Here is a 19,872-nt window from a genome sequence, read left to right as displayed (position 1 = left end):
AGGATAAGGACTCTCATACAAATAAAACAGAAATTTTTGCGTAACTTAAAAACTAATCGAACTCGAGAAATTTTAGACTCTTCCATAAAAAATTAGTCAAAAACAAGTTCACCAAAAACTATCAATTAGGTTTATTTATTTTCCTAGGTCTACTGACCTCTGTTACTTTCTTTCAGGTGGGTCCGAACGACCGCGTGAGTAAAGTAAAGTAAAGTGAGTGAGTTTTCCACAAAAACATTTTCCGTGAAATGGTACATCCCGCGTAAGGTTTTTCGCGAAATGGTATACCGCGAACTCTATATTCCGCTTATGGTCAACCGAGAAATGGTGTTCCGCAAAACGGTATGCGGCGAAATGTTATACACTGAAGTTGCTTTTTACTCGGTTTTTTACGCGATTATTTTTACGCAAATTTCGGAATTTACGCGGTTTTTTTTTGCGCGAATTTCGAAATTTTCGCGGTTGTTTTTGCGCGAATTTCGAAATTTACTCGGTTTTTTTAGCGATTTTCGGAATTTACGCGGGTTTTTTATGCGAATTTTGGTATTTACGCGGTTGTTTTTACGCGATTGTCGGAATTTACGCGAATTTCGGAATTTACGCGGTTTTTTTATGCGATTTTCGAAATTTACACGGATGTGCTCAAAACGTCTATTTTTTCGCGTAGTGTTGAAATCCACAAAGTTTTTATAACTCGAAATTTTGGCTTTTTTTTACGCGGGACGTATCCTTCGCGTAAAAAGCGACTTGAGTGTATAATCATGGCGAATATTTTAATGCTACCCGCTTTATTTTATCAGGCTTAGCAATGGGAGGAGTTGTTTTCTACTTTACTGTGAGGAAAATTTGTATATTAAACCACCCATGAACTCCTCAGAAACTTGCAAAACTCGAGATTGTGACAAAGGTCATCCGAGATTCACGATTTATGTACAACACAGTTTAATTTGTGGCAATACGAAGTTTGTCGGGTCAGCTAGTTTTCCTTAAAAATGGAGACGCTCCGATTAATCGATCCGTACCAAATTTTGGATTTTTACTTTCTGACCGAAAACGAACAATCTGGCAAAATTTGGTTCAAATCCGTGAAGGTCGTTTACACGTTAGAACTTCTTCTCGGTCACTTGGCATGGAATGACCCATATGGAAATTTGACCTTGAAATTTTGGTTAATTTTTATTATTTAGAGATCGAGAAAGAAAATTATATTATAAATCACATGATTGCAACTTCTATTATGAATCGATCGGTATCCATTCATTTTTAGCCATTTTCTTGTAGTACTTTTACTACTTACAAACAAGCTATTTAATCATGAATCAGAGTTTTAAAGGAAGAAAAAACAATTTTATTTTTTTTAATATAGTTACTTTAACAGCTTGGGTCATTCGTGACTTCTGGGGGGCCGGGATTTGAACCCGGGTCCTCGATGTGAATGCTTACCTCTACACCGGGATTGACCCCAAGAAAAAATAAACTAATACAATAAATCTATCGCTTTGGAACTTGACTGCTGCTAGTTGGTTCGGTCTTCCAAAGCACATCGGATTGTTTATTTGAAAGAAAATAAATATAGAATTATCACAAAAGCAAACAGCTCTCGGAGTTCTTTACAACAACATCATTATCTAATATTCCTTTGTGCCTGCGAATAGCCCCAACAACCAGGAAATGTTCCTACACTGAACAAACTGGACATTACTTTTCAGCCCAACGCCGTGAAACGAACGATGCGCACTTGCTATACCCAGGTGCGAGAAGAAGGCAATAGAAAACATCCGGTGAAGTTAGCAAGAAAATCGCAGTACCTACCCAGGCCCCCACCCCACATAATAAACAACAAAAGGGCCGTGTTTCCTGCGATTTTCCACTTGTCTCCGCTTGTTTCCCGGCTCCCGGCTCACCATCTTCATTCATCGCAAGAGGCGGAAAAATTTAATTCGAGTTCTAAACAGACTGGAGCTGATTGCTGGTAAAGAAATTAGGTACCGTGCGAGGGAGATTTTTTCACGATGTTTACAATAGAAGAATAATTATAATAATAATTCAGTGCTGCAATCTATGGCAGCACACGAAATATTTTATCAATTGGTACACGGTAGAAGATTTGCTGCTATGGAAATTAAACTATGCGATTCACAATTGGTGCGTCGACCTGCCGTTTCTAGGAATTACTTCTGTATTTAGCATTCGAAATTCGCAGGCCGTTGTTGCAGTGGCAAAAGCAAAACCCACATCCCACACAAGTCCCGCACGGACGGGGGAGAAAGCTCATAAATGATGAAGTGCGACATGTTGTTCTTTTCATTAACCGCCGGAAAGTGGCATTTCATAAACCATTGAGTGCCGAGTAATGGATAGCAGCCACTGCTGGGGTGCAAAGGGAAGGCAAAAGGATGGAAGGATAACAAATGAGCCGTCGACTGACTCCATTCCGCTCCACTCCACTTCGAGTGGGGTTTCGCTTTCTGCCCCAGCCATTAGCGTTAGTCACATTCGTTTGTGCCATGCAGCATGGTTGTTAGCCTAGTATCGCGTACGACCAAATGCTGTCAGTTTGACGATGTTGATATCGACAGGATTTCGGCGAGGAAAAATACTGTCAATACAAGCGGTGGCCCGAATGTGCACTTAATCAACGACCCCCGCAAGAGGCCACGCATTTTCAGGGATCATGGCAGGCGGCAGCTTGTTGGCAGGCATAACTTCTACATCCATCACGCTAATGTGGACCGTGCTTCTGGGGAAATAACATTCTGAATCTGAGTGGTCAGACGAAAACCAAACGGGTGAGGGTTGTAAATGAAGGTGAAAATGTATATGTACCGGCAGAATGGAAAGATGTTTTTGCGTTTTGGGATTTAAGGTGGAGAGAATGGGGGGGGGGCGGGTTAAGCGACATGCGAAAAATCAAAATAAACGCAAAATAAAGTTGACCAACGAATCGAAAGTCGGCACAGCTGGATTGATGCTAAATGCTAAAGAGCGAGAGATGGCAAAAGGCAAGATAGCAAGAGTCGCATGCTAAGCGCAGCTACATGTCAGAAACGTATTCCAAAGTAATAGAGGCTAGAGTAATAGAAATAGCTACTCACCGTCACCGAGGAGAAATTTGTCGTGAAAGACGCACGGAGTTTCTACGAAACAATAAGGATCAAGAATTTCGTTATACCTTACTTACTTAGTTGTGTTACTGTGTTCGTTACTGTTACTTAGTTCCTGTTAGTTACTTAGTTACTGTGCTCGCCAGATCTCGTTCCACCTCTTCGTCTTGTTCCTACCGGATTCGATACAAAAACCATTTTGGCAGAAAAGTTGTCCGGCATTCTAGCAACATGTCCAGCCCAACGTTTCGATCCAGCTTTAACCACTTTCTGAATACTGGGTTCACCGTAGAGACGCGTAAGTTCGTGGTTCATTCTTCAACTTCATACACTGTTTTCTTGCACGCCGCCAAAGATAGTTCTTAGAAACTGCCATTCAAAAACTCTGAGTGCTCGCAGGTCCTCTTCTAGCAGCGTCCACATTTCATAGAGCGTAGCATTGAAAACAACCGTTTGTACAATGTGCACTTTGTACTTTGTTTGAAGCTCAGATTGTTCGACCGCATAGTTTGTGGAGTCCATCGTAGGTCCGACTTCCGCTGATAATACGCCTTTTAATCTCATGACTGATATTGTTGTCCTCTGTTGCAAGTGAGCCAAGGTATACAAACTCGTCGATTACCTCCAACTCATCCCCGTCGATTACCACGGTACAAGCTAAGTGGACCCTGTCGCGCTCGGTCCCGCCTGCAAGCAAATATATCATTTTGGACATGTTTATCTTCAACCCTATCTTCTCTGCTTCGCGTTTTAGTCTGGTGTACTGATCTTCACCGTCTTAAATGTTCTGCCGATAGCATCCACGTCGTCAGCAATGCAGATAAAATGACTGGATTTATTGAAAAGCGTACCCCGCATTTCGATCGCCGCTCGTCTTATAACACCTTCACGCGCAATGTTGAATAGCAGGCAGGAAAGACCATCTCCTTGTCGAAGTCCCCAGCGAGATTCGAATAGGTTCGACAATCCACCCGTCCCAATCCATCGTAGCCATGATAAGTCTAGTAAGCTTACCCGGAAAGCCGTTCGTCCAGAATTTTTCATAGCTCATGTTGGTTTACACTCCCAAGTAACCAAAAGTTCCGATAAAAGGGGATTTTTGGCTTAATCAGCCAACGAAATGATCATGAATAGAACTCTATTCAACTTCATTTGTAAGTAATTAACTGTACTTTCAAGTTCGTATTTGATGTTTAAACTTCGAAGGGAATACAAAGTAACTTCTAACAGAACTGGAAATTCGCAAAAAGTTCACTTAAGTCGCTATATAGAAAACTGTTCAGCCCAAAAAGAAACTCCAATAATTTTCAAAATAAAAAAGATTGGGGGAATATTTTCCGGCTTCTTCCTGTTTTGCAGATTCATGACATTTCTCATTAACTAAGAAACTTCAATTTCGTTTAATAACCGACTGTTTTTTTATAAATATTAATTTATTGTAACTTACCACACACCACCAACATAAACCTCGGGGATTTGAACTCGAGTACTTCTTTTCGGTAACTTAGACGCATACCACTGCTTCGTTGCTGGAATATGCGATTTGCATCGTTTTTATTCGATGTGCTAATTTCTCATTTATCACAGCCCCGAAACGAACTTACACTTAAGAACAACTCATCGGCCAAATTCATGTCACTAGCGGCGTCAGAGATGTCGCAATGCATCAGGATAGGCATGCAACGAGGAACGCTCGGGTTCAAATCCAGTAGCGGTCGGTGTTAGTGTTAGGCGTTTTTTAAATGGTCTATCGTAATCGCATGAACCGACTTTACAAAAGATAGGAAGAAAATGGAAAAGTAGAAAAATAGAACTACAAGTGCTGTTTTATAAACTTTTGTCAAAGTTTCTTTAGAAGCTGCTTAGCGCTCTATGCAGCGAACTCAAGGCAACTTTGAAGTTCGGTTGATTACAAGTAAAGCTGCTTAGCAGGCTATACCTCCATAGACAAAAAGCTTGTTAACCTTCCTTAGACACCATTATCCGAACCTTAACTTACTTTCAAGTCGCACGTTGAACTTTCAAGCTGCATGTTGGACTTTCAAGTTGCTACAAATATTAACTATACTTTAATGAGAATGTAGTTCGGTTTACAAATGTAGTGTCTGGTTGTTCAGCAAGAAAGTTCTGCGGAACTAAATTTGAACCAAATATGAACTTTCAAGTTTGTTCCTTAAGTGAAATTCGAACGTTTGGTTGCTTGGGCTATCATATGCGGCTTTGAAATCGATGAACAGGTGATGCGTGCGGACTTGGAATTCGTGGCACTTTTGGAGGATTTGCCGCAGGGTGACGATTTGGTCCGTTGTAGGCCGACCCTCCATGAAGCCGGCCTGGTAACTTCCCACGGATCTATTGACTATTGGCGACAGTAGATGGAAGATTACTTGGGAAAGCCCTTTTTAGGCGGCATTCACGATATTGATCGCTCGGTAGTTCTCACAATTCAGCTTATCGCCTTTCTTGTAGAAATGGCAAATAACCCCTTCTTTTTTACTGCTCCGATAGTCGATCCGCATTCAAAATCTTGACAATCAATTGATGCAAACAGCTGGCCAACTTGTTCGGGCCCATTTTAATAAGTTCCGCTCCAATGCCATCCTTTCCAGCTGCTTTGTTTGTTCTTCAGCCACTGAATGGCTTCTTTAACTTCGCTTATCGAAGGGGGTGGCACATCACCGTTTCATGCTGAACCAATAAAGTCACGATCATGGTCTTGCGCCTGCACGCCATTCAGGCTTTCAACGTAGTGCTCTGTGGCGCATCTTCTCCTGGATCGGGTTTGCTGTCACCGCTTCTGTTTGTATCTTTCCACATTCTGACGGGTAGCTCTACACAGCATTTGTACCCGCGCTGTGTTCTTCTCGTTCAATATCTGCTAGCACTCCTCGTGAAACCATTCGTTACGTTGATTCGGTGCCACAGGGTTTAAGACGCTCTCCGCTATGCTGTTAATGGCTGTTTACACAGCACTTCGACAGTTCTTTTTTTATTGAATAACTTAACATTTCTACTTCTTAGACTAAGCTCTTATAGCTAATCTAGCTAACATGGCGTGGCAGGACCCCCAGTGAGATTTAGATCTCTTTGAAGTGAATGCTCGTACGTTTAGCATTCAAAAATGGAATTCATTTACCGTAAGAATTGCGGTAAGAGTTTCAGTCGCATTAACTGTAGCATGGAGTCTTTTTGAAGTTTCTCTTGTCTTTCGTGGTGGCTGGAAGAGTAGTATGAGAATGCTCTTTTCCCGGATTTGGTATTTACTCTCGATATTGAGAGGTTAGTCTGAGTTCTAGTGAAGTGGTCATGGGAAGCCCGTTCAAACTGTCTGTTATGATGCGTTGATGAGTTTCACAGGATACCATGCATTTGAATCGATGTTTGTTACTCATGAAGTGCTGCTACTGGCATAACAGATATGGCTGTTTCTCTAAATAACTCGAGCGTCGAATATAAAACGTGATTTCCGGTATACTGCCTTCAGACAACGATTTTGAAGGGTTTGCAAACATTAGATTTTATACTTGCTGGTCGCCCCCCAGATTGAAACCATGTATTGAAGTTTTGACTGTACAAAAGCATGATATATGTTCAGCATTTGTTTCGTTGGCAGGTACATAGAAATTAGAATGTTGAAAGTTGTGACAATTTAGAGAAATGCTTTGTTGGATACGATATTTTGTGCGTTATGATAATTTGGGAAAATATGTTACAGTACACACCTACAAAGTATTCTACAAGATCCTGTTATGCCGGCTATCACCAATAACATAAAACGAACTTTATTGGAGCTTGTGCCAGGACTGACGACACATTCACTTCAATGCAGCACACGATACAGTTGATCGAGACCAACTATTTATGACAGATAATGCTTGAACACGATTGTCCGAACAACGTCACAGTTCCGTATTTGCCACAAAGTATAATAAATTACGACATCGTTCTAGCACAAAGAACAAACTAACACGGCTAATCGACGAAAAGTGTGCAAAAAGGCTTTTATCAAAAACATTCCATCAAGACTGGCATCTCTTCCTCGTGCCCATACAAATGACAAGTAACAGAATCAACGGCGCACCCCTGCCGACAAAAGTTGGAGCTGTGTGTACATGTATTGGTGTGAAAAGATATGTGCGAGCATGGCAATGCATTGCATACGTGTTTGTGTACATCCATATTCTAATATACACACACTAGTATGTGGTAGGGTACGCTGATGCTTCGTCGTAATTGCCTATTCCCGTCCTATCCAACATAATATCATACAAGCACACCATATTCCAGCATTCTGGAATATGGTGTGCTTGTATGGGCACCCTACCATGCTGTCCATATCAACCAGATTGAACGAATCCAGCGTCACTTCATTCGATATGCTCTGCGAATGCTACCCTGGAATGATCCAATTCGTCTGCCTCCGTATGAACACCGATGTGCTCTTATACGCCTACCTACTTTGACCAACAGGAGAACTATGTTGCAACGCTTGTTTATATACGATCTTCTGGAAAGTAATATTGATAGCCCGGAGCTGCTAGGCCAAGTTCGGTTCAACGTACCACCTAGGCATACCCGACGAGCGGATTTCTTTAGACTGCCGTTACATCGTACTCTCTTCGCCCGAAGTAATCCAATTGACGCGTGTTCTCGTGAATTTAATATTGTGTCTGACTGTTATGATTTTAATGTAGCTAGAAGTACCTTTAAACTTAGAATAAGTCGAACTGTCTGTGCGACATAGTCGAAGACCAGTAAATAAATAAATAAATAAATTATTAAAAATATCAGCATTTTATGACACACAATGCAAAACTAGTTATTCTCTAATAATTTAGTTTGTTGTCTATCATACGCGATCAATCAAAGTGAGCTGAGATCTATTTACAGGTTTTTTATCATTAAAGAATTCCTACCAGCCAAATTTCCTACGTTTTTTCGTGCGATGAAGAAGAAAATGTCGACTAAACGTTTTAATTTCCGACATTCATAAATGAAAATAACACACGCAAGGCAATTTCGTTATTCTACGGCCAGGAAAACTTGCCTGACCTGCAGAAAGTTTGTAGAATAACATTTGCTTTAATAATCGCTTTTCAGTGATTTCAAAGTTCACGGATCGGAAGGTAAGTGTGTTTCCGTCAAATCAGCACAAGAACTTTTGGAGTATTCATTAAATGCATCCAACAAATGATGAAAATTAGAATGGCTTTACTTACTACGACGGGAATTAGAAATAAACCCTAGTACAACTTTGGCTCGACAGAGAGCATTGCTGTTACTGTCTCTCGACTTTTGCCAGAGTTTCCAGTCTTCTTGTTGTAATGTTTTTGCTTTTATGTAATCAACGCGTAATGCGTCGATGGAGCACCCCTCGAGCAATAAGTGAAAAACTAAAACATGATGTCGCTGCCGTCGCCTATATGTAACTCCAGCACAAAGTAAAACTGGTAAAGGTGCATGCATATTTTTTATGCGTTTGGCAAACTATTTCTGGAGGGCGCCACCGGCAGATTTTACACACAAAAAATCGATTACTTTCTTCGAGCCTATTATTCTGTTCTCTGTGGTTCTATAGGTTAAAAGAAAATTGAACTCACAACTTCTATCCACTGCTACACTCTTAAATGAATTTACCCGTAAATTGGTTGGATTTAGTTAAAACTACTAAAAATGCCCTTAAAGTGTAGAAACTCAGATTTTGAATAGTTTTCCAACAAAAAGATGGATAGTAGGAAGCTAAAAGTCAGATCCCTGTCACGACAGCTGTCAACTGAAGCCGCCTCCGATAGTGGTGGTAATAGAGGTAGACAACAAATTTCGAAACAAAATTTGAACGAGACAACGCATGTACATATTTAATACTGCGCAGTACGACGAATGCAGCGTGTTGTTTCCCCTCTTTTGTTTATCGTAAAAAATAATACCACTGACGAACTGACATGACACATAGAAGAAAATCCTTCAAAAACCATCGTCCTACACATTTTTCCTGCACACTAGCACCTTCTGTTATGCATGTTTAGTTTAGTTTAGTTTAGTTTATTGAACATATATGACGTAAGACAAGTCTTTTTCGTGTCATTAACGGATAAATAAAGAAAATCAAATCTAACATTACTTTGTTCTAGCAACACATCACTAACTCATCTAACTACAACATATCATAATAAAGCAAAATAATTTTTGGCAGCTATTTTATACATTGCTTCTGAAGTCAGCTGTTTTAAAGCAGTAGGTTGCGCGTTCCAATCTACCACACCTCTCACAAAAAAGGTGTTTCCATACAATGAAGTCCGGTGAGTGGGAACTATAAAGCCACGCGTTCGAAGTCCTTGGAGAGCTGTCAGTTTGTCGTAGAGGTACGATGGACCCTGGCGCTGAATTAATCTATGAAGATAAATGCACGTTCTCAATGCATAAAAACTTCGAAAGGGGCATCCAAGAAGGTTTTTCTGCAGATGGCGAACGGAAGTGTAACGGTTTACGTTATAGATATATGTTGCGGAGTAGCTTGCATTTGCAGGGTTTTATACTGTAGGTTTTTTACATTTGCAGGGTTTTATACTGTAGGTTTTTCACATTTGTATGGTTTTATACTGAAAACTCGAAGCAACACTCGAGCGCCGCGATGTGGCCATTGCAACATGGCTTGCTTTTTTGAAAAATAAGTGGTTTTTGAATGGACGATGGAATTAACGCGAGTGTCTCGTCTGTTTGTCTGTGATAATACTATCAAAAGTGAGAATTTTTGCTATCTTACGTTGCCGATAACACAAAACACGAACATCTTTCATTAACTACATCCTACATGCTACATGCAACAAATTTTCTGAAGCATAAAATCGTATGATTGTGTAATTATTACAGCTGCTGTCAAATTTGACGTAAAATCGAGCCAGCAAGCCGCCAGGCTTCAAACGGCTTCAAGAAAAATGTCTGATAATGACGTTCGTGCCAGGGATGTGCTAAAAGTGCGTTATTTGTTACAGAGAATAATTCAATTATCGATAGCAAGTAGCCAAAATTGGTAGAATTTTTTACCCAAAATTTGAGTTTATACACTTTAAGAGCATTTTGAGTAGTTTTAACCAAGTTTTAACTAAATCCGACCTATTCACAGGTAGAATCATTTAAGAGTGTAGACTGCGGTACTATTATTATCTATTTATATAGGGTACGGGAGGGTATTCCCATCACGCTACTAATTTCGGCATACATTACCTTTTTTGGCTGCACTTTTCCAAATAATAACTTTACCGCTATATAACAATACTGAAACGAATGTAGCACTCATAGGCTTTAATGTGTTATAACTATTTTCATAAAAATGTAAGTAGTTTGCTTAATTTTATTCAATAAACATCAAAACCACTGTTTTTCCATTAGCACGTAACCAGGCTGAAAAAACTAGCAGCAATCGCTTACGCGTATCCGCTCTTGATTATGGCTTGGAAAACATACAATTATGATCACGTTTACTTATTCTAGAAACTAAACAGCTGTGAATATGCTATCACAGAACAATTCTACTTCTTTTTATCACGGAAGAACACAAAAATTCCCCTCTGATATGAAAATATAAATCAATTTTCATTCACTAGCCATTAGCAGCATTTTGTTTTTAATTCCAGCGTATGGTGCGTTATTTACACTACTACCAATATATGTACTGACATATCTGGTATTTGAGTAACAACTGGCGCTAGTGTATATGAACGATTCAGTGATACACTAGCGCCAGCAGCAAGCTTTTGTCACTGCAAAACTAATTATTTTCAATGAGCCCGAAATGTAGGCAATAGCGAGAAGTTATCTTTCGGTCTCTCTTTTCTTGTCTCTTTTGATCTGTTTTTGAAAAGCATTTAACCGCTGTGCTAGCTATTTCGGCCTGTCGGATTTAAAAAACACAGACACCACTATAGAAAATGGGCTCAATTTAGCCGCAGCGACTTCATCATTTCTCGTGACTATAACTCAAATTCAGTAGCGTTTTATTAAGACCAAAATACACGCCGATATTCAGTAAATATTATTCTATCAACTGGTATAAAAATCTTGTCTCGAACAAATATAGTTTCAACGTAGTTCCTGAATATTGTTCAGGCTACCGCTTAATGGGCTGGAAATACCCACCCGTACCCTATTTCTTTTTTCTAACGACGTGTAGCAGTCGGCTTTACTTTTCTGTTGGAGAAGAATAAATGCTTAATGCGAGAAATGTAGATTCAGGCAAACTGAAAATTCTTGATATTAAGCCAAAAATATAGACTTAGCGAAGGTGAGAGTCTATATTTTTGGCCTAATATCAAGAATTTTCAGTTTGCCTGAATCTACATTTCTCGCATTAAGCATTTACTCTATTTATATAATCTATTATATCTATAATCTATTTATATATAATAGACTTATGTCTGTACCGAAAACCAGGTCGCTGACAGGACGTCATGCTTTCGTAGCAATGGGTTGTATTCTCAGTCACCTCACTGGTCGACTGCTGTACTGCTCGATTGCTCAACTGGTTGACTAGACTGCTCGACTGGACTGGTCGATTAGACTGCTCGATTTGATTGCGCGACTGGACTGCTTAACTGAACTGCTCGACTGAACTGCTTAACTGAACTGCTCGACTGAACTGTTCATTTCGACTGTTCGACTCAACTGCTTGATTGGACAGATCGACTTGACTGAACAACACGATTTAACTGCTCGTGTGGACTACTCGATTCGACCGCTTGACACATTTGCCTATCTTACTACGCAGCCCGGCTGCTCGACTTAGCTGCACGATTGAACTGCTCGACTGGACTGTTCGATTCGACTGCTCGACTGGACTGCTTGACTGGACAGCATGATTTATCAGCTCGACTAGACTGCTCGACTCAACTGTTCGATTCGACGCTCGACTCAACTGCTCGATTCAACTGCTTGATTCCACTACTCGACTGGACTACTTGACTCGACTGCTCGAATAAACTGCTTGACTCAACTACCCGGTTGGACTATTCGAATCGGCTGCTCGGCTCAACTGCTCAACCTTATTGCTCGATTCAACTGCTCGACTAGACTACTGACAGCTTGACTTGATTGCTCGATTAAACTTCCCAACTCAACTGCTCGACTAGACTACTCGATTCAACTGCGCGACTAGATTACTCGATTCAACTGCTCGACTGGACTACTCGACTCAACTGCTCGACTAGACTACTCGACTCGACTGCTCGAATGAACTGCTTGAATCAACTACCCGGTTGGACTATTCGAATCGGCTGCTCGACTCAACTGCTTGACTTAACTGTTTGATTCGACAGCTTGACTTAACTGCTCGATTCAACTGCTCGACTGTACTACTCGACTCAACTGTTCGACTTAACTGGTTCAGTCGAGGAAACCAACTGATCCGCTTGACCCGACTGCTCGACTAAACTTCTAAACTCAACTGCTCGACTAGACTACTCGATTCAACTGCGCGACTAGATCACTGGATTCAGTTGCTCGACTGGACTACTGGACTCAACTGCTCGACGCAAGTGCTCGACTAGACTACTCGATTCAACTGCTCGACTGGACTACTCGACTTAACTGCTCGATTTAACTGCTCGACTGGATTGCTCGATTTAACTGCTCGACTCAACTGCTCGACCGGACTGCTTGACTGAACAGCTTGATTTAACTGCTCAACTAGACTGCTCGATTTGACTGCTCGACTTGACTGTTCGACTCGATTGCTTGTCGCGATATCATATGGTCGATGTTAAGGTTCAAACACGGGTCATCATAAAAGTTTGTTGCTATTATTTTTTCTTTCAAAAGAATCAGTACTTTTTTGTTGTATTTGTGAAAGCTGGTAATAGTATATGTGAGGTTTGCAAACCAAATTTCAGGTTTGAAAATGACGCGCGACCAGGAATACTCCATACACCCAAAAAAATCGTCACGTCCAGTTTACGTGAAAACATAGGTAATTCTCATCCACCGCACTTTGCATGTAACATTCACGTGAATTCAACCGCTTAGTTGGTTTCGAGGTACAATGATGTCCTAAGAAGCCAGTCGTCGTATTTTCGAATTTCAGCTAGGCGAAAAGCTTCGGGCCTAAACGTATTTTCTAAGATTTGACCCTTATTTATCGACGGACTTCACAGCCAGCTATTAGAGTACAAGACAGTTACGAGGCTAGTGCAACAATCCTACTGACTCTATAAAGCTCTCGAGATTCGAAAATACGACGACCGGGTTGTTAAACCGGCATCATACCTCGAAACTAACATAGCGGTTGGGTTTACATGAATATTATATGCAAAGCTAGGCGGTGCTGATAGATAGAGTCAGTAGGACTGTTGCACTAGCCCCGTAACTGTTCTGTGCATCAATAGCAGGCTGTTAAGCCTGTCGATAAAAAAGGACCAAGTCTTAGAAGGACGGTAAAGCCCAAGGCTTCGCTTTTTTCACTTGAATTATTGGTGGTTTGTACTCATACTAACTGGTGTACGTGCGATCCGGGTAAATTTTATCAACTTTCCTCACATGGCTTTCGTAAAGCTTATTTCATAATTTCTTTACAATCATCATCTCTACCGGTTATCGGACATTAATTCAATTCCCGGATCCGCTTGCTTATGGCGTTTATTTACCTCTCGTAGTAAAGCTTTAGCCTTAGCTTTCCGCCTACGCTATACCGCATCGTCAAAATTTCAAAAACGTCAGTTGAAAATGCTTCAACAGACCCATACAAAAGCATCGCAACATTGAAACGAGAACGATGGTAACTCGTACCATTTTTATGAAGACGTTTGCTATTGAAAGTACCATAAAAAAGCTAATTAGATTTACTATGATTCTTGAATAGGCAACATGTTCTCAGACAATTTTACAACCTTTCATGGTAATGTCTAGAAATTTTTAGTACGAATCTAATATTTTTGTTATACATTGAAATAACGCCGAAAGTAACGTATAATAAATTTGACTAAACAACGCTAGGGCTAAACAGAAATCTTTTTAGCCGATATTTACTGGTTTCATTTTTACCTTCTAATATAGTATACCCTACCATGAAATTTCTTTCTGTGTAGCTTACTCTTGCGAGAAAGCCCTGAGAGAGAGTTGCGAAGACGGTCCTCTTTTTCTCATGCTTTGGCTGTTCTTGGTTTCATTTTCGGGTCGACAAATCAAACTTGTGCGTGAAATCCTCATTGTGCATGTAAACTGTGCGTTTTAGAATGATATATTTTGGTGTTAGTTGGTCCACGGGTATTTCACATTTTACAAAAAAGTCAATTTCCAGTGGAAAAAACAAAACTAAATCAATTTTAAATGTGTGTTTTTCAAAAATCACCAACTGTGAGTTATCAATACTTTTCCATTTTTGACCAACGATAACGGCTGGCTGCATTTGACAGATCGTACTGGCTGCGCGAGTCTCTCTCAGAGAGAAACCAATCCACCATGGGAACCAAGTTTATGGCTTTTGTACATCCACATTTATTTTGGATCAAAAAAATAACGGCTTAATGATTGTGTTTTACATGGGTTTTTAAATTTTGATTTTTTGATTTTTCAGTAGTAAAATATTAGATTTTATTTTCTTAAATGAAGAGTAATTCGAAAAAAACAGCGATTTGATAAAAACTGTCACAAAAGTATTGGCTCTAAAGTTGGCATCGCTGGTTTAATGATAATTCCGCTCAAGTAGTAATAGAAAGAGTACAACGTATTCGTGTATACAGGGATACCAGATTTGCAGATTTGTCTGCAAATTGCAGATTTTTGGAACGGTCTTGCAGATCATTATAAATTTGCAGATATTTGCAGTTTTTATGACTTTTATTGTTTTGTTGCAGATTTTTGTTCGAAGCTCTTTAAACTTTCACAGACTTCCTAAAAAAGTGTGCAGATTTTCGCAGATTATTTTCAAACCAGAAAATTCGAGTAGCCGGAAAACTGCTCGATTTTTCCGGTTTTCGAGCAGTTGCAGACATTTTTTTAGAAAATATGGCATCTCTGCGTGTATATGTAAACAACATAATCGCGGTGTACAGCAAGCTTTTTAATTTTCGCTACTGTTTTACATTAAGAGGATTATTGGAAGATACAAGATATTTTTCAACAAAAGTGGGGTATATTTTCGGTATAAACTGTTTCTTTTTTCAGAAACAAGTTGTAGAAATTACGGTAGGGCTATTCAAAATCGGGAAGAAAAAATGCTTTAGTGGTGTGTGCATGGTATGCGTATGTACACACTCAGCGGAAATCATGATCATCATAAAAATAATTGCCTGTGTTTGAACCTTAAATCAGATCGGATCAAGTCGCAAAATTTTAAAAAATGAGTTAATGATAGCAAACGATCAAGAATTATCTAAGCAACATTTTACTCTAATCAGAGTACATAAATGTTACAAACAGCTAGAAGTTTTTATTCAGTTAAATAAAATCCAATGCGATCATAAAAACTGTTTGTTTCAGTTTCCGCCTATGACTCTTTTATGTACAACATCTTAGAGCTATAGGAACTCAAAGAACTAATACAAAAATTAAACATATTCGCAAACACTGGCTAATGGAATGTATCCGCAGTTTTCGAAATTCTGAACAGACATTTATATTTTCCGGATCGTAAGATTCGGGTTCAACTAGTTTAAAATAAAAGATGAGAGGTATCATCACCACCAACCTAGCTAATTCCCACGCGACTATTAAAGAACGTTCAATGAAACCAGTAATACATATCCGCACTTTGCATACAAGTGTAATCATTCGCCGGATTATCACCCAGCAAAACGGGCGCAACTCATGTCATCCATTATACCCTTTTGCACCATATGTGAATGATGCCTTCCTTGATGCAACTATTCAGCTTCCAATGTATCCTGGCACCGGGATAAAAAGAAAAACACAAAAGAAAAGCATAGCTGATAGAAGAATCAGCGCTTCGGTGCCGCTGCTGCTGCTGCTGCCAGCCTGCCGTGTAAAAGTGCCAACGAGCGCGTGTTGCCTGTCTGCACTTTCCGGCTTCGGCTTCCATGAGGGCACATTACAGAAAAGTGGGCTGATGGCGTTTCCGCGAGAAGAAGACAACGCGACGGGGCAGAAGTTGCACATGATTTATTGCATCCTTTACAGCCTCAGCCGAGTGTGGCGCTGCTAGCAGGCCGCGTGTTATGTTAAGCTGCTTCCCGATTGGCAAAAGGATGCAAAAAGGCAAAGTTTTCCCTACCCCCTACACTGACTGCAGAGATCTTGCTACTGCTGCTGCTGCTGCTTTTGTCAAGTGTGCACTTTGGGCAAAGCCGAACTTTTGTAATAGAACGTGACATTTGCTGATAGCAGCATCTTCGCCGTAAGGAAGAACGAATAGAGTGGGAATATATTTGCATAGGATTGTAAGGTGTCAGCTGGTACAGTTTAAAAATTCGGTGTCAAATTTGTTTGAAATTTGTCAATCATTTCCGCTTGGTCGGTTTTGTTTGGTTAAATCCCGGAAACCTTCTCACAAATTTAGCACGTTCATTGCTTGTACGTCATCATTTCATACACGAACGGCCCTTTGAAAAGCATCATATTAATGAGAGTTTTCCGCTTTGATCAACTTCCAGACGTGTCCACGTTTCAACCGGATTTCGCCGAGCCAATCATTAACATTTCGGTCGCTATCGGACGAGATGCAACATTCACCTGTCACGTACGTCATCTAGGTGGTTACCGGGTAAGTACAGATCGATTAATTGGACTGCATCCAGTGCATATGCGTTACATTCTACACATTCTTATTAATGCTTGCTGTTTTATTGAACTCACAATAACTGAAGTGTTAACAGTCATCATAACATATATCTTTTACGCGGACAATAAAAATATGAATTTATTGACTTTGAATACATAAACTCTAGCCAGTAATATCAGATACGATTAACCTCAATTAACAAATTAACTGCTTATTTTTCCTTTCTCTTCATTACGCTGCCTAACGATCTGGATTACCCGCACCAATGCTGTCTTTGTAACCCGGAAAAACCGCTTAACCAAACAAAATAACGTACTTGATTACTCCGAATCTCTTGCGTTTTATCCCCAAAATAAACACCATCGACATGCAAACCACATAAAAACATTCAATTCGCCCTCCTGGGCTTCTCAACGATCCTCGTTTCTACGCAAAAAAAAACTCGCTTCTGCAAACGGACAAACCTCATTATCACTTGTCAACATGTTTGCTTTCTCACTTTCGGATGCCCGAAACAATGATAACAATCCGAACGAATCCCACTTCCACCTTCCGCTTTCCACCCATCCACCCCGGGGTTTTCGGCCGATTACCACCGACAACCGCATAAAACTATATTCAAACGACCACCGAACAATCCGGCCCAACTGTGTCGTTTTCACACAACGATGTTGACCCCACCCGCTCCATTGAAAAACACAAAAAAAACTACAAAACGAAAAAAAAACCAACGCACACCACAATCCGACCAGGTCGGCTGGGTGAAGGCGGACACCAAAGCCATTCAGGCGATCCACGAGAATGTCATCACCCACAACCCGCGGGTGTCGGTGTCGCACGCCGACCAGAACACGTGGAATCTGCACATCAAGTCCGTTACGGAAGACGACCGGGGCGGGTACATGTGCCAACTGAACACCGACCCGATGAAGAGCCAGGTGAGTGAGTGAAATCGATTGTTTAATTTGTCCTAGACTAGGGTAGTTGTAATTTATCAGAGCTATCAGCAAGGATCATTGATTTAATTCGCCAAAATGTGGGCGCATTGTTTGTTGTTGTTGTATCGTGAAGTAAACCACACGACCGAATTAATTGAATTTGATCTGATCGGTTTGCCTGTTACTAATGTTTTAATTCTGGTGTGTAATGTTTTGCCTAATTGCTGCCACCACTAATGAATTGGTTAACTGACAAGGAAACATCACTATCGGTCACAGGCTTAGAGCTTAACCATATACACCATAGTGTAGTCTGCACTGCACTGCTCGTATAGGTGTAGCCTATGGAACTTTTTTGAGAAAACTTAACTTGAAATTTGTATGGGCATTTGACTTAATGGAGGCGCATGGTATATTGTGAATATCCTAAACGTTTAAGTAACAGATCAAAAAGAAAATGGTATTGTTTGAAAAAGGATAATTCAGGCGTATGAAACTGAAGGGTAAAGAAGTAGCTAACATCTTTTTACGCTTCCTACACGTCCGACACAAAAAGAAAAAAAGCAAAAAAGTAACTTTGTTCGGGAGCTTACCAATACAGATTCATCCGAGGCTGAAGTTAGAGCGGGCTACTCACAAATACATTTTGTCCGAGGCAAAGTTTGTTGTGGGCTAGATGAGATGTTGGCTACACGAAAAATGTATGGGAATGACATTTGTGACAGCGGGGTGGGATAATTAGATTATGCAACAAGCCTTTCTAAAATCCCTTTTTCGTTCACCTGAAAGTTTTATTAAACTTTTCTCCTCGTTAATTCCGGTACGCATGTTTGGTGTTCTGAATTGCAACTACAAATGTAATTGAAAAAGCAAAAATTCGTGCAAGATTGTTTTTTTGCATGTTGTGTATCTTGAAAAATCAAAACAAAATTGCGCTGGTGTATTAAATTCATATGGATGTTCATCAATGAAGTCGGTCCGATACCATGAATACCATGATACCATAAAAACTTTCAAGCCTTGGCACCAAAGCATGCCTAGAATTGCCCCTTAAATGGCCGATTAATGTATATATCTGCCGTTTACAGAACCGAGGTTGAGTCAGGCGGAAGGAAAATGATTTTGAATTTTTTCTGAGCGATTTGCGGCTACCCCATCATTTGCTTATAACCGGACCACGAATTATTTTTAAAACTCTGTCATCTTCAACTATGTTCAATAACACCTCCTTCATCCGAATCGAATCCATGCCGCATTCAGGAGCCGTCCCCACATTTCTCGGTCCTGGGCTGCCGCTCTCCAGTAGCCCCTAACTCCCGCTGCTCTAGCAGCTACGTCAACAGCGCTCATCCAACGGGTACGCGGTTTGTTTTCGCTGGTCTCTCATCCAACATCCTTGCTACGTGACTAGCCCATTTTAGCCTGCCGTGGTTTAGTCGCTTCGCAATATCCGCATCTTGGTTTACTTGGTAGATTTCATGATTCATGCGCCTGCGCCACACTCTTTTGTCTGATATGCCGTCAAGAAATGATCACGAAAATGATCAAAAACGACAAGAGCTCGTCTACTGCTTTCTTTCAATTTCCACGGTTTATGACCGTTGAGTACCACCGGGAGAATTAGCGTCTTATAGAGCGCGCTGTTTTGTACGGAGTTGCAGGCTACGGGACTTCAGCTGGCTACGTAATCCGTAAAAGGCCCTGTATTGCCATTAACGTACCAAGGTAAACAAATTCGTCGACCACTTCAAAAGTATCTCCACCTATCACCACCACAGTTTCAACACCCACGGGCCAACACATAGTTTGTTTTAGAAGAATTTATGAAAAGCCTCATTTGCGCAGCTTCCACTTCAAGACGCGTATTCGCTGTTTCCACAGCTCTACGGTTAACACCGATGATACCGATGTCGTCCGCAAACGCTAGGAGCATATGAGATTTCGTGGAGATGGTACCGATTCTCTACATGCCTGTCCTTCGAATTCGAATACAATGTAGAAAAGCAAATTCGATAACTTGTTGCTTCAAACCATCTAATGTCACAAGTGAGTTCGATGTTTCATTGCTTGATTGGAACCATTAACAATAGAACGTTTCAGCCTA

The 19,872-nt window shown here is 40.5% G+C and overlaps 1 protein-coding gene across 1 annotated transcript in view; it reads left to right on the top strand.

The window, feature by feature from the left end:
* The window catches only part of LOC128746134 (hemicentin-2), a 145,191-nt gene that overhangs the window by 18,544 nt on the left and 106,775 nt on the right, over window positions 1-19,872 (top strand). Inside the window, exons 3-5 of the mRNA XM_053843183.1 lie at window positions 13,481-13,574; window positions 16,703-16,812; window positions 17,583-17,768. Coding sequence (XP_053699158.1) covers window positions 13,481-13,574; window positions 16,703-16,812; window positions 17,583-17,768 — 390 coding nt within the window. The remainder of the gene's footprint in view (window positions 1-13,480; window positions 13,575-16,702; window positions 16,813-17,582; window positions 17,769-19,872) is intronic.

This window comes from Sabethes cyaneus, chromosome 1 (assembly GCF_943734655.1).
Source record: "Sabethes cyaneus chromosome 1, idSabCyanKW18_F2, whole genome shotgun sequence".
In the NCBI taxonomy this organism is placed as follows: Eukaryota; Metazoa; Arthropoda; class Insecta; order Diptera; family Culicidae; genus Sabethes; species Sabethes cyaneus.
The sequence above is the reverse complement of the archived record's forward strand: the minus strand, read 5'-3'. Positions and strand labels throughout refer to the sequence as shown.